This window comes from Patella vulgata, chromosome 8 (genome assembly GCF_932274485.2).
Source record: "Patella vulgata chromosome 8, xgPatVulg1.2, whole genome shotgun sequence".
Taxonomy (NCBI): Eukaryota; Metazoa; Mollusca; class Gastropoda; family Patellidae; genus Patella; species Patella vulgata.
The window spans coordinates 3851248-3867948 of NC_065886.2; the positions used below are offsets into that span (position 1 = coordinate 3851248).

The window sequence follows — 16701 nt, forward strand, 5'->3', positions numbered from 1 at the left end:
CCTCCACATTTAGGCCCCACTCCCCCACAATTCTGGGTCATACTAATATTTGATCCCGGACGGAGCCAACCAGTACCTGGGCTGAGGGGGTGAGGATTGGGGCCCTGGGCAGTAAGGGATATTGGGGCCCTCAGGCACTCAAGGTGGCTGAGTACATACTAGTACGATCCGCGGTCAGTCCGAACAATTTGAACAAACAACAATGGGCGCCCGCGCACAGTTGATATGTCCCGGGCCCCCCACAAGGTTAATCTGGCACTGAATCTGAACATCGTTATACGTATTCACGGTTCAGTTTTATTTTACTTGAGTCATTTCTGCCAGTAACAAATATCAAAAATACCTCATTTCACACGGAAAGTTGATGAGAATAAAATTGGCCAAGAAAAAACATGTTATTGAACAAGTTGGTCAGTTTTACGACATCCTATAACATCTGGTTCCTTTATTCATTGTATTACGTCACACGTCAATTAACCTGTCTAGATATCTCAGGTAAATAATAATTACAGGTGTTTTACAACCTGGACACTGGTCATTTAACTTATTTTATATGAAATTTAACAAAACGTGGACAATATGTCTTGTAATAAAACAGGTTGTTGTTGTATGTATAGGAGGAAGGATCATTACTCGCATCATTTAACCATCACTGAAGTATATGAAGAGTCTGAATGTCGACTTTAACAATAAAACTCTCTGGTTGTAAACCTCTAATAGGTATCCTCTCTTATCTCATATTTATATAGATTCTGTAATATCATACTGGTTGATCGTGTTATAATTATAGGTGGATGTAGTCGTGATTATCAGGTTAAAATGATTATAATAGAGGGTTTGTTTACCTGTCTAAACTAACTACAGGTGAAATAATTATAGATCTTGTAGAGTTTAATTATATAGGTAGATATTGTCACGTATTTAATTATATAGGTAGATATTGTTAAGTGTTTTTGTAACAGATTTGTTATCATTACCTCCAGCTTAGGCCTATATTAAACTTACATTATCTCCAACCTAGGTCTTTATCAAATACACCTGACACCCTGATCACCACTTTATAAAATACACCTGTATTATACTGTACTGTATAGGTGTGTTTGTTGGTTCTGTTGCATTATGGGGCGGGGGTAGGGCGGGCGCATTGTATCATTTGTATCATAAGATCCGTCATTGGGTCAACTGGCGTGGTTTCGATTCCCCGGTTGTACGTTACAAGGAGTAGAGTGGCCAGTCCAACTTCGCGGGTTTTCTCCGGGTTCGCCGGTTTCCTCTCACGAAACAAAATACAGGGAAACTAAACGATATAGTATGAAATGCATGAAATGAACGAGGTGACCAAGCTTAGTACAATGATGATGTTGTAAGGGAGGAATAAAAGAAATGGTTTACAGCTGTCTAGTCATTCAGATGGGACGAAAAACTGAGGTCCCGTGTACACCTTGGCGTGCAGGTAAAAGATCCCTTGGCAGTTGGAATTCGATATAAGAGTAGGCCGTAGCTTCGCTGCCCGGGCAAAATTTCCCTCATAGTACACTGTATGGCGTATGCCAGTCTTCATTAGCCCAGTATAGGAACAGAATAGTAGGACGTTAAACCCCATTTCATTTCATTTCATTTTATTGCATAAGACATCTGCGTTACAAACTAAATCCCTGCTCTATGTACTCGACTGATGGCTCAGCTGTATTGTGTTGACATTACACTAACTCTATCTGTAAACAACATACCAAAAATACACCGCCTCATCACCATTGTTTTTATTTGTTTATTTGTTTGTGTAAATATGACCGTATTATACAACAATAATAATCCTATTGTTAAATAAAATATTTTAGTAACTTTAATAATTTCCCCGATTTCAACAATTTAAGTTACACATTACAGATCGGCGTCTGTAAGAAACATGGCCTCAGTTTGATTTGGGTCAACTTAAACGGTTAATTGTTAATAAATGAGGTTTAGCGTCTCGTGCACAAACTACCTCGGTCACATTCGTTCCATCGATAGGATGGACACGTGTTAAATGCGAGGAAGGTGACTTTAGCCAAGACAGCGGCATTTCTGTCTATTCTCTTTCCAATCCAAACAGTCGATCTTTTTTTTACTTGTACGCCAATATGTAGACGACATTATTGTATGTTTGTCATTGTTTTGTGTCTTATTCGAACGAATGGGGACACTATCTTGGTCAGTCCCGCGACACCATGACACGTGTTCGGTCATAAAATATCCCCGAAGGTTTTCCTAGACCACGAGACTCCTTGTTTTCATATTCCATTGGTCTGACCGCGCGACTAACGCATATGAGAAATTTAGTGAATAAAACTGGTTGGTGTTGCTTGAACGACTCTTACAAACCTTTTATTCTATTCTCCAGCAAAGATCTGATGATAAAAATATGATACATTCCGGGAACGACTGATAGAAAGACAAATCCTAAGGGGGATAACTCTATTTAAGAAGAACACAGGCCATTAACTATTTTCAGATCAATTTATATTATATTTTTTAGTAAATTTTCTTTTATATTTTATGCTATGTAGAATTAGCCCTGTATTCTCTTAGAGAAGTTTCATAATTTGTAAACTAATTACCATGTGGTCATGATGCTATTTAACAAATTAGACAAAATATGCGATCAATATAGAAACACGAACTAATACTCCAAATCAAGTTCTTGATCACCTTTACAGCTAGACTCAGACACAACACTAATTCTAGATCTACGGTATAGGAATAGCCTAAAATGGTCACCAGATTCAAATCACCCTCCACCCCCATCCCCCCGCAAACAATAAATCCTCTTTTTATCAACCTCTATTACACGACAAATAATACAGGATTCTTAGATCACTGTGTGCCGTAAAAAAAACCAACCGTTCCGCAACCCGTTTTGACTTTTTGTTCAAAAATCAAGCTCGGTTGAATTTTCTTAATAGGAGTTGTCTCCCTTATACCAGTTCACTGCTTGATGATGTTGAGTCTATGTAAAAACCTCGTATTTTAATGAACGAGTAATTGTTATATGTTTTACTGTGTCAGTTGGAATTCCAGGACTAACATACGGTATGAGAAGACAGGGATTTTGAAGACCTGCATACCTGGAGAAAGCCCCACGAGATTGGCGATTCATGAGAATCCAGAATTTGATATAGGAACACCATTACTCTTAGTACCAGGATTACAATCAGACCTTACTTTCGTTTTCTATCCAGATCTAAATTATAAATTTAACAAATTTGTGTTCATTTGAATTCTCATTTAGCCAATGGTTTTATCCAATCATGACAGTTTAAATCCGAGGAGAACTGATAACTGATGTAAAGAATGATGTGGTGTAACCCAAGTACTTGTTTAAATGAGGATAAACTATCATCTGGGCGGATCCAGAGGGGGAACTTGGCAAACCCCCTCCTGCAAAAAATACCTGGATCCGCCCCTCATACACTGCTTCAATTTTTAGCGTGGTGGAGAAGGGGGGGGGGGGGAGGGTAGTCGAGTGGTAAGGGAGAATTCTCAACACGGTATTCCCGTACGGATCCTCCTACATAAATTTTTAAAAAAGAGAGAGAGAGAGAAATGGGGTTTAACGTCCACTCGACACAAACTAGGTCATTTCGGGACTAACATATGGTATAATTTTATTTCAATAATTCGCTTGCGCATAGGGGTCTTTAGCAGTGGGAGGAAACCGGAGGACCCGGAGAAAACCCACGAGGTTGAATTTTTTAAAAAAAAAGATAAGAACTTAGATATTATGAAATGCAAATCATTTATATTTATTATACAAACTATTAAACAAGCGACAGCCTGTAAAATATAAAACATTAGTTCAAGCTATAACCAAATATACATGTTAAATAATATTATAGTATATAATATACAAGCAACAGCCTGTAATATATAAAACATTAGTTCAAGATATATAACCAAATATATATGGTATATATAGTATATAATCGGACGGATTGGTTGTAAATGCAGTTTTAATTTATAATAAATATTCACCACTTCAAATCTCAAAATAATAATAATAATAATAATAACAATATAGGATGGTTTTGTTTAAAGATACATTATGGGAGATTAGATAAAAAGCTGGCAGTTTTCACTATAATAGTTAAAAACTAGATAATGTAAAGGGAATATGCTGAAAATTTCAGTCATATTGCTCAACTCTGAACCGAGATATTCGCGATTGAATTTTAGGCCTAGCCTTGATCATATTTACTAAAGTCGGTAAGATAAAAACATAGTCTCGATTATCCATTTTAACCATTAATGAGCGTTGAACAGCAGATGGGATTCAAATCCATTGAAAATCCTAGACAGTAGGTGGCATCGAGAGTTGATTAAGGTCTTTTTATGTTAATTAATGTCTAATTAATAAATTATATAACATTTCAGGCCTAAAGAAAGACCTGCAATAGGCAGATTTAGCCATTTGATAATGTATGTTTAAGTGTTGTTTTAGGAGAGAGAAGAGAGAGAGAAATGGGGTTTAACGTCCACTCGACACAAACTACGTCATTTCGGGACTAACATATGGTTGAATTTTATTTCCATAATTCGCTTGCGCCTAGGGGTCTTTAGCAGTGGGAGGAAACTCTTGTTTTAAGTGTCACCACCCTCAAAACTGAAAACTCAAAAAAACAACAATAATAATAATAATAATAATATAGGATGCTGTGATTTAAGTGTTGTTATAAGAGTCACATCTTAGAAATTGTAACATTCAACAATATCATTTTTAAAACAACTGGTGCCAGATCCATCTCTTTCATTCTTTTTTTTGGATCAGAAATTTTACAATAAGGGGATTAGGTTTCAAATATTTCTCCAAAAAAAAAACAACAGAGATAGTTTTAACGAAACCTTCTGCTATTTTCGTCTAACGGGTTTCTGAAGAGACAAATGAACATTAAACTGCAAAGCGTCTAACTAGTTTCTGAAGAGACATATAAGCATTAAACTGCAAAGCGTCTAACTAGTTTCTGAAGAGACACATAAACATTAAACTGCAAAGCGTCTAGCTAGTTTCTGAAGAGACATATAAGCATTAAACTTCAAATCGTCTAACTAGTTTCTGAAGAGACACATAAACATTAAACTGCAAAGACAAAAATATACATATTGTTTCATTAGTTTAAACAATTAACCCGTTTAAATAATGATCAGAGGAATTTCAATTAACAAAAATAATACAGGCAAAATTGTTAGAAACAAAATTCTCTCAGAAAACAGGCTTATCAAAATACCGTTAGTCGTTTCCTGGAACACCCTGACACCAAGTCTTACAACAGACCAAGCTGATTAAAATACAGATCTGTATTTCGTTTCGTTTTTATAATTTCGATGTGACCAGTTTTTTTGGAGGTCGCGTCAAAGGTCATACGGCTTTTGGCCCTATGACGTCAGACATTTGATTAACCAACCAGCATTGATGTTGCTTGTGGATTACCCACAGTTTCGTGCACCACACGCCAAAACTCACCGTAACAGATCACTTCATTGACTAATCCGTCACATCATCCAGAACACTTCAATAATAACAACTCTTCCAGATCCTGTTGTAGTAAAGACAATTAAAACGAAATTTTCAACTATAAAAACGAAAGGAAATAAGATCTGTGTTTTAATCCGATTGACTAGAGATTGGGTTGCACTATTTATATAGATATTGGTACTAAGTTATGTGTTTAAACGTTTTTTTAACTGAAATCCACAAATGGAGCAGTTTAAATCCCTGCGTTATAGATAATCGTTGAATATCATATATTTACTAGTATGTATTTACTGACAGTCTCATAGCATTAATATTGTGATGATAGCTTATTTCGCGAATATCATGTCTTGTGTCGCGTGGGTAGAGGCCTTTGTCAGTGGGAGGAAACCATGCCCCTTGACTCAAGTTAGACCGCTCAGACAACAACAAACTAACGCGAAATGAAAGAAAACAGGACTTAGCTAATGTAAACTCAATGGATTTTGTGTAGAGACTATTTTATGAGAGAATGTTATGAAGTAAAGAAACCACCCCAGTATTATATATATAGATATTATAACCATCCATATTACTCCATGCTATAACTTTAGGTGTAATATATCATATATTCTATTATATACTCTAGAGGTTCATCACCTCAACTACTTCTACTTTTACTACAAATTACAAGCCACTACAATACTAACAACAATAACAATTACAATACAATAAATTATAATAACGCAACAACAATTACCATGCATGTAATCAATTACAATTATAAGATAACGAATTGCATTACAAATCACTACTAAAATAACAATATAATGCCACAATAACAATTACAGCATGTACGGCACTAGAATAACAATTACAATATAATCAACTATAATATTATAATAACTAATTGCAATACAAATCACCACTAAAGTAACAATTACAATATCATCAACTATAATATTATAATATCAAATTGCAATACAAATCACTACTACAGTAACAATTACAATGCCATCAACTATAATATTATAATATCGAATTGCAATACAAATCACTACTTCAGTAATAATTACAATGCCACCAAATCACTACTGCAGTAACAATTACAATATAATCAACTATAATATTATTATAAGGAATTGCAATACAGATCACTACTACAGTAACAATTACAATGCCATTAACTATACTATTACATTATCGAATTGCAATACAAATCACTACTGCAGTAACAATTACAATGTCATTAACTGTAATATTATAATAACGAATTGCAATACAAATCCCTACTACAGTAACAATTACAATGTCATCAACTATAATATTGTAATAAATAATTACAATACAACTCTCTACTACAGTAACAATTACAATGCCATCAACTATAATATTGTAATAAATAATTACAATACACTCACTGCTACAATAACTTAGTTTTACAATAACAGACTATGGCAAAATATAATAACAATGTAACGATATGATAACAAATTACAAAATTATAATTCAACCGTGGATTGATTTGCACAGCAGGCAGATAATGATATCGATTATCAATTTTATCTCCATCGACATCGTATGTATTCAGAATTTTTACCATGTTAAACCAATTGGTGTCAATCATTGAACTTAAATTCACTTAATCTCGTGTGATAATTATTTCGCCAGTAATTAATAATTAGTGGCGTTATTTGAGTATTTTCCAAGGGTGAAACTAATTTGAAACAATACAACAAAATATAGGAAAATGAAAATGTAACCAGAGAGTTAACTCATTCATGCAAATATTCTCAGTCAGGGTTTACTTGTGTTTTTAAATGACCTGCTAACCAAAGAAAGGGTATCTTTAAACGACCTAGCCCGATTGGTTGCTTGTAACCATTGAAATGACGTAAACCACTGACCTGATTGGTTTATTGTAACTATTCAGATGACGTAAACCACTGACCTGAATGGTTAACTGTAACCATGCAGATGACGTAAACCGCTGACCTGAATGGTTATCTGTAACCATGCAGATGACGTAAACCACTGGCCTGATTGGTTGATTGTAACCATTCAGATGACGTAAACACACAGATTAAATGATAAAAATAACACCACATGTAAAAGTGAAGAAGTTTTCTATCAATTATCACAGAAACACAACACGGCAATTAACACACACCCTTCTTAAGCTGCTTCTCGGTAGCGGCGCAACATTTAGCGCACCAGCATTTCACCTTGAAGCTAACCTTGACCTTTCCGGGTCATTCATACGTGAAGAGTTTGACCATTCCGTCGCTCTGAACGATGATCAGTTTGTTGCTCCGGGTTATATGAATGGCGACTGGGCGGACGAGTCCACTTTCTCGACCCATAACAAATCGTTGAAAGTATCCGTCACACGTGATGAGGTGTATTCGACTATTGGAATAGTCTACAATGAAGATGTTTCCTATATTATCAATACATATTCCTTGTGGATGACGTAAGATATGCGAGCCATCCGGTTGATACTGGAACAACAGACGACCATCAGATGAAATACATTTAACACAATTCTGGGTGACGTCAGTTATGACGTAATTACCTTCTCGAGAAAAAGTGACGTAACGCGGTTCTTGGAATATAGCCTCGCCCGATCCGTCAGCATTGAACGACTTCAGTATTACACCGTCCAAATCAACGACGTCGATCGATTTATCTTCCATACAGCTGACTAGCAGATTATCCAATCTGGCGGATATAGAAATGCTATCATATTGTTTGTCGGTCTTTATTTTCCGTCTTAGTCTCATGCTGCGGGATGTCGAGACAAAGAAAATGTTCTTATTCATGATAGTAATGGCGACCTCATCGCGACTAATACACGTCAAATCTCGTGGTTCATCGCGCAGCTGAATGTGATCGATGAGATTCCCCTCAATACCGAACTTCTGGACCCTTTTATTCCTGCAATCGGCGACTATTATTTCATCACGTGCTGTACACGTGACACCCCAGGCTGATAAACCTTCATCGACCTGACAATCCTCTACTTCAACTTCCCCCAGAGTTTTAAAATCTCGGCTAAAATATTTGGTAGTTTTATCGATGTTGAAGTTGACGCGAACTAGTTGGTCGAGTCCAGGATCAACCTCGTCAAAATCCATCTGGGCTATTGTCTTCTTCATGTCGTTGAAAGCATCAAGAATCTCAACATCGCTGCCATAATTTAACAGCGCCTCCATTCGTTCTCCGCCGGATCGTATAATAGTCATTTGATCTATCTTCGAACATGGGCCCGCACCCGCGACTTTTGACCTCAGTTCCGCGCCAACTTCTTCTACACGTTGTAGTAGTTCTCGTTCGCTTTGATTAATTCTTTCCCGAAGATCTGCAGCTGTGGCCTTGATGCGTTCTGCTGACGCTGTGAGGGTTTCCTCTAAAACACTGGCAGCATCGGATATTTTGGGAGTATCTTCATGAGTAGTGTCTAAAGCCTGTAGCCTCACGAGCACCTCTTCGAATTCTTCTTCGTGGAATTTCATAGCATCCGCTACAGTGACGCATCGATTGCACTTCCTGTGTGATATCGCTGCGCATTGGACGCATAAAGACTGTCGACAATCGGGGCAGTACAGATTAAGAAGTTCACCTTCATGCTGGGGACAAGGTACCGTTCGCTTCCGCTGCATGATGGCATCCAGACTCAGATTTCGCATCTCGTCCAGCGAAATGACGACATGATCTGAAGTGATCTTGCCATGAAGATGGACGTCCCGACATAACTCACACAACGAATCGTAGCAATCCATACACCATTCCACTGCCGTGGTTGACACATCACGTCGATCACAAACATCGCATGATTTATCAGTACTGTAGGCACTGATCACTTCTGATAATTTATTCACAAACGTATCATCCGGAAATAGTTCTCCATACGGTGCGCACGCACCTGAAGGTAGAGTGTTGGTGACGGAACATTTTGGACACTGAAATGTTCGCCCGCCATTTTCATTGTCTTGTATCTTGCTGCTTATATAATCCCCAAGACATGATTTACAGAAAGTGTGTATGCACGGGAGACATTTTGGGCCGCGAGCAGGTCTCTTACATATGATACAAGAACACAGATCCAGGGACAGTTGGTCCACGTATTCCGGAGACGCCATCGACACGAATTAAATGTTTTGGAACAGTTTACATTTTATAATAAAACAACAATGTTCTCTTACAAGTTTCAAGAACGAGGCATGTAACACCTTATACCACCTAGCCCTACATTGGTTTACAGGAGGGTTTGAACCCTATTTGTTGGTTCAGGTTGCTAACAGCGAGATAAACTTGATAGTTATTCTGTGTCGTTTTGTCCCATGGTTTAAACATCAAAGCTTCACTGCCTTAAATCTGTTAATATCCCATAACTATAATAATCATTAACAACGATATTATCACACAGTTAATAGAATATTTTACATTGAAGATAACAGTGCAGTATAACTCACGAGAACGGATTTGTAGTGAATTAACTAAACTTTGTTCCACAACTCCTTCCAACGGAGAGACAGTCTGGGATGCTTAAAACCCTGCAGATATTCCTGGACGGATATTCCACCAAGTAACTGGACAGAACGATGAACAGCGTGGATGCGCTCTGGAGCTAATCTTCAATCCATTACGCAGCTATATAGAAGTGATGTACAGTCTTGGTAGTCCCGCATTTCTTGTAATGGATATAGTCACCATGAGCATGCAGATCAGAAATCGTAGCTAGCCTAACAACAGTTTAAAGTTACTATGAGCTTGTTGAATACAGGTATATAATACAGGTAATATAGTTTACGGTTGTTATTAGTGATTAAAGGTGGACTATTGGTTATGGTAACCTGTAAGATAGAACAATATGATTACGTATTTCATATTAATATATACCCGATGGTTATAACACATATTTACGTAATAGAAAACAGACGAAAAAAGAAACGCCTTGAGTATTGAACTATAACTATAACTATAACTATAACGACATATTATAACGACATATTATTTAGACACTGTAGATTAAAGATACATTATTTAAGATTTAGATAAAGAGATAGTTGTTCTTGATTTAATGAAATGAAATGAAATGGAGTTTAACGTCCTACTGTTCTGCTCCTAACCTGGGCTAATGAAGACGGGCATACGCCATACAGTGTGCTATGAGGGAAATTTTGCCCGGACAGCGGCACTACGGCCTACTCTTATATCGAATTCCAACTGCCAAGGAATCTTTTACGTGCACGCCAATGTGTACACGGGACCTCGGTTTTTCGTCCCATCCGAACGACTAGACAGCTTTCCTTGTCAGCCCCTCCGTCCTGCATCACTGACAAGGGAGAACCACGCCGGAAAATCTGGATGAACTTTCTCGGCCAATGCAGGGATCGAACACCCGACCTCCAGGCTAGCGAGCTAGCGTCTTACCCACTTAGCCACGTGATCCCCTGTTCTTGATTTAATAATTCTAGAATAGATAAATCAAAATGATTTTATTCTGAGCGACTTTATCAATGTTTGAAGTTTCGACATAGATTGTTTTTTGTTACGTAGCAACGTTATTTCAGCCTTGCTTCTCTATTTTTAAATTAAATCATTAAATAGCGATCGTATTTTAATCCGGTTGTATCTGCGCCATACGATGATCTAGAGAGTTCATTATTTGGCTTGTCATGTGAAAAAATCTCTAAATAATAATTTATATAACAATTGAAGCCAAAATAAAAACCTGTAATAAATAGATTTAACTATTACATAATACATCTTTAACATTCATTTAAACAAATAGTGGGACAAAAGTAACGCCATATATTCGACATAAAACATTGGTAAAGTAAAGTCACAGAGATACCGTAACACGACACGTTCATTTGTAGGAAATACTATCGAAAGTCCAGTAATGGCATGCTGCTGAGTGACATTATTTCAATTTATAACAAAATACTCGTAAAATATAATGAAACGATTTATGTCAAATTATTATCCTTTTACAAAAGTACAACCCCAACTCCTTACAACATAGTGCCCCCGTTGGAGGAACAAACCAAACTACTGATCCCAAGTTCACAAAACATTCTCAGACTGAAGTTAAGAATTCACTAAATTTTCAATCACTGTTTATGAGAAATATCTTTGATCCAGAAACACAAAACGTGACACATAGTTTATTGTTGATGTATTTGATACGTTAATACAACAACTGTTTTATAAAGGGCTATAATTTGGTTAAAATAAGGCGAACAATTTTGAGTATATTCTTAACTTAAGTCTGCGAAATCTTTGTGAACTCGGGACCTTTTTTCGACCATTGAAATGTTGCGACAGTATCTTTAACTAACGTGTCCATAAATCAAGCATTAATTGCCTTATCTGGTGTAATGTGATATACGAGACTTATTGATTAATGTAATGTGATATATTCAGATCGATAATCTGATTATTACAGACCGTGTAATCGATATCACCTTGTATGGAAGTCGAGATAACTCTAGTTGAGGTTGATCTCTTATTATATAATGTATATTTGTAAGAAACTAGATTTATTATTAATACATACAGCTAACTCAGCAAAAATAGTTTGACCAGAACTAACACATGGTTCAATTTTATTACAATAATTCGCTTGCGCGTAGGGGTCTTTAGCAGTGAGAGGAAACTGGGGGACCCAGAGAAACCCCACGAGGTTGGACAGGCGACACTACTCCTTGTCATGTACAAACGGGGATTCGAAACCACGCCAGCTGACTCAATGACAGACTTTATGATACAGGGCAAACGTGCTAACCCTTCTTCCAGGGTAGGGTTTTAATTTCCATAAGAAAACATGATCTAAGGTTTTCCTCGAAAGAAATACCTTCAGTCTTTCTTTCCCCAGAATAACCCCAGCCTCGTGCTTTATCCTACAATTATAAGCCTATAACGGTAAATCTCTTTGATCTTTGGGGTATATTCTATGCCCGGAATAACTTGTGGTATGAAAGTCGAGGGAGGTTTTGTATATATACAGGGAAATTTGGGATTATTCTTCTGAAAGTCTTTCTTTAAACCTGTAACGGGTTATTCTTCCAGTGTAGGTTTATTTTCCATAAAAAAACATGATATAAGGTTTTTCTTACTGTAATTCTCCGATATTCTCATTTTACGTACATGTAAACATAAACGGTTTATAAGCAAGATAAAGTCCTCGACTTCGGTTATGCTGGGGAAGAACGACTTCAGAAAAATCCCTCGAAAGCGAAGCCTCGACCTACCGGCCTCAGTTTTTCTTTTTTTCGGGTTATTTTCTTCAGTCTTTCTTTCCCCAGCATAATCCCATAGATTCAAAGACCACTACACTTGAATTCAGTAGGCGTAACTGTTATAATATTATCGTTGATTGATTGATTAACATATATATATATAGGGCTTTTAATGTTAGTATTTAATAAAGGCTACTTGTCCGAATGGGGTTAAGTGACCGAATTTCTTTACGCGTGAGGTTAAGATCATCAGGTCTGTCATTGAGTCAACTGGCGTGGTTTCGAATCCTCGCCTACATGTGACAGGGAGTAGGATCGCCTGTCCGACCTCGTCGGTTTTCTCCAAGTCCTACGGTTTCATTCTACTCCTAAAGACCCCTACGCACAAGCGAATTAGTCACATGCAATTGAACCATATGTTAGTACCGCAATGACCTAGTTTTTGTCGAGTGAATGTTATTCATCTATACATACTAACTTAATTCTTAAAGAGTTTCCTTTCAGGTAACTTTTATGGTAGTTCTTGTATATTTTACCTTAGTATAACGGCCAGCTTTAATCTTTATCAGTGCTTGAACCATATACACAAGGTTTTATGGTACTTTATACTTATATATTTATGATAAAATAAAAGCACTAGTCAATATAGGCCAGGTATTTATTATAGAACTCATTATAAACACACGTCAACACTTAGTTTATGTATTTAAGAATAATCGTAAAGATTAATAAAGATAGATATTTATTATAAAAGGTGTCCAAAGACCACGGTATATCCAATAAAGTTATAAAGCAGAAATAATTGATTTTATCCAAATCATTTCACTCACACAAAGAGCCCTCTCCTATCCCGCCATAAGTGTACATTTTTTTTTTATTTAGATAAATTATTCGAATTTTTATTTTCAAAAACGTTGCCAATCGGTCTCGTCCATGACAACAATCACAGCTTATGGCTTATCGGAGCAATAGTTTCATTTAGTATTTCAGACATTTTTTTAAACAGTACACACCCACACCCAAACCCACGCGCACAGAGCCACCTAGTTATCACAGAGCCACCCAGTTGTCACAGAAACAACCAGTTGTCGCAGAGGACTCATATATCACAGCGGGGATCACGGTGGCTAAGTGGCTAAGGCGCTGCCTGGAGGTCGGGTGTTCGATCCCTGCATTGGCCGAGAAAGTTCATCCACGGAGGGGCTGACAAGGAAAGCTGTCTAGTCCTTCGGATGAGACGAAAAACCGAGGTTCCGTGTATACATTGGAATGCACGTAAAAGATCCCTTGGCAGTTGGAATTCGATATAAGAGTAGGCAAAATTTCCCTCATAGCACACTGTATGGCGCATGCCCGTCTTCATTAGCCCAGTATAGGAGCAGAACAGTAGGACGTTAAACCCCATTTCATTTCATTTCAGTTCTCATATATCACAGAGTAACCCAGATATCACAGAGCGATCCAGATACCACAGAGCGATACAGATACCGCAGAGTCACCCAAATATCATAGATCCATCCAGATACCACAGAGCGACCCAGATACCACAGAGCGACCCAGATACCATAGAGCGACCCAGATACCACAGAGCCACCAAGTGTTTATAAATTAAGCGAGACTGGTAATCTAATTAAGTTATTGTGGCTACAAATCAAATGGATCTGAACATCCTGCTTTTCTGCACCACCCGGGCTAACCCCTACTGTCGAGGTTCTTTAATGTGCACGTCAATGTGTACACTCGTCAGACCTTCAGAGTCAAGAACAACTAACAAGGGGAAACGGAGGAAACTCTTCGGCGAACACCGAGATGGAGCCAGGTAACACTCCGGTTAGTGTGTCATCGCATTAGTGACTGAGCAACCGTGTCTCCCATAGTGGCTACAAGAACATATACTATTTATCTAAATGTATATCTATATATATCCAATATTTATATAAGCCCGTGTTTTATTTATTCTAACAACCCGGTATTTACATAGACTATATATAAATCACTTAATGTGAAATCAAAAAAGGGAATTCTAATCTACTCAAAGTTGACAGCATACCTGAATTTTAATGGATTGTGTTACGTTCAATAGCCAATAATCAAAATATCTAATACCAATCGTTCAAACTACACCACAAGAATCCAAATTTAAAGTAGCTAAGTCTGGAGTATACGGGTCACAATTCTATGGAATGCAATTACTGCTTATTACTAAGCAAAGTTTCGACCAGGCTTCTCTAGTCATTATCAAACAATTATAAAATATGAAAATATAACAAGACAATATATACATGTACACAACAATAATTAGTTAATGCTGACCAACCAGAGATACCACTAAATTACGTGTACCTAAAGGGAATCTAATTTAATTAATTGTATTCCATAGAATTGTGACCTGTATATTTAACGGACCTGTTACATTTCATCCAGATAGAACTCATTCATTTTTTTAAATATTGTATTTGATCAAATAACACATCACACAAAACATAAATAATAAAACATTAAAATATCACACGTGTAGGTGATTATAGTAGGACAGTAGCGGTTCGAATTCCAAATGCCAAATCAATTTCTTACGTCCGCTATTTCATTGTTTTAAAATGTAAAAACGTCTCAACTATGAAATGAAATGGGGTATAACGTCCTACTGTTCTGCTTCTACTGGGCTAATGAAGCCGGGCATACGCCATACAGAGTGCTATGAGTAGGCAACTGTCAAAAGATCTTTTACGTGCAAGCCAATGTATACACGGGACCTCGGTTTTTCGTCCCATCCGAAAGACTAGACAGCTGTCCTTGTCAGGCCCTCTCCCCTGCATCACTGACAAGGGGGAACCACGCTGGTAAATCTGGATGAACTTTCTCGGCCAATGCAGGGATCCAACACGCGACCTCTAGGTTAGTAAGCCAGCGTCTTACCCACTTAGCCACCGTGGCTTCCACTTCTCAAATAAATAAAGTATAAATCACCTTATTTATGTAGACTGTTTATATTTTAATAATATAATATTAATCACGTTGACTCTTGTTAACAACCGCTTGATTTACTGACTACACTAGGACACACTGACAAATTATTAGGTTTCTTATCAACGAGGTAAATATACTCCCATACTGTACCCCAGTAAATAACACACAGGTATAAACCAAGCTGTGAACTACCTCCTTGTCCAATAAGTCCATTTCAACCATTCATTCGACCCACAGTAAGCCATGCACTAGTGGTGTTGACTCGACCCCCCCACAGCCAGACCCTACTCTGGTCCAGGCTAATGGATCCACGGTCAGACCGAATCAAGTCCAGCGTACTCGGCCCACAGTCAAACCCTACTTTAGTCCAACTAACTCGACCCATAGTCAAACCCTACTTTAGTCCAGTTTACTCGGCCCACAGCCAGACTCTACTCTAGTCAAATTTACTCGGCCCACAGTCAGAACCCCTACTCTAGTCCAGTTTACTCGGCCCACAGCCAGACTCTACTCTAGTCCAGTTTACTCGGCCCACAGTCAGAACCCCTACTCTAGTCCAGTTTACTCGGCCCACAGTCAACCCCTACTCTAGTCCTGTTTACTCGGCCCACAGTCAACCCCTACTCTAGTCCAGTTTACTCGGCCCACAGTCAACCCCTACTCTAGTCCAACTAACTCGACCCACAGTCAGACCCTAGTGCAGGTTAATAGACCCACGGTCAGTCCTTACTTTAGTCCAGGTTAATGTATTCACGGTCAGACGAATCAAATCAATCGAACTCGACCCACAGGCACCTCGTCCCTAGTCAAGCTCTCTCGCCACAAAAACAACCGATCTGAGTTATGATGCACGAGGTGGAGTATGCCTTTCAGAACATCCGATGACACTTTTCAATAACCCGAGAAGTTTGCATGGATAATCACGTAATTTAATTTTATACCTAAAACAGATAGCAATGTCTGAATCTTTGATCAAATATAAACTCACCTGTATATAGCCAT

General features: G+C 37.7%; 1 protein-coding gene across 1 annotated transcript; it reads right to left on the minus strand.

Moving 5' to 3' along the window:
• Positions 1-7628: 7628 nt before the first annotated feature.
• LOC126830591 (E3 ubiquitin-protein ligase TRIM71-like) lies at positions 7629-16701 on the minus strand. The gene is made up of 2 exons (XM_050560989.2): positions 16688-16701; positions 7629-9490 (listed from the first exon to the last, which is right to left on the minus strand). Exons 1-2 carry the CDS (start codon positions 16699-16701, stop codon positions 7738-7740), a joined length of 1767 nt encoding a protein of 588 aa, XP_050416946.2. The 3' UTR covers positions 7629-7737.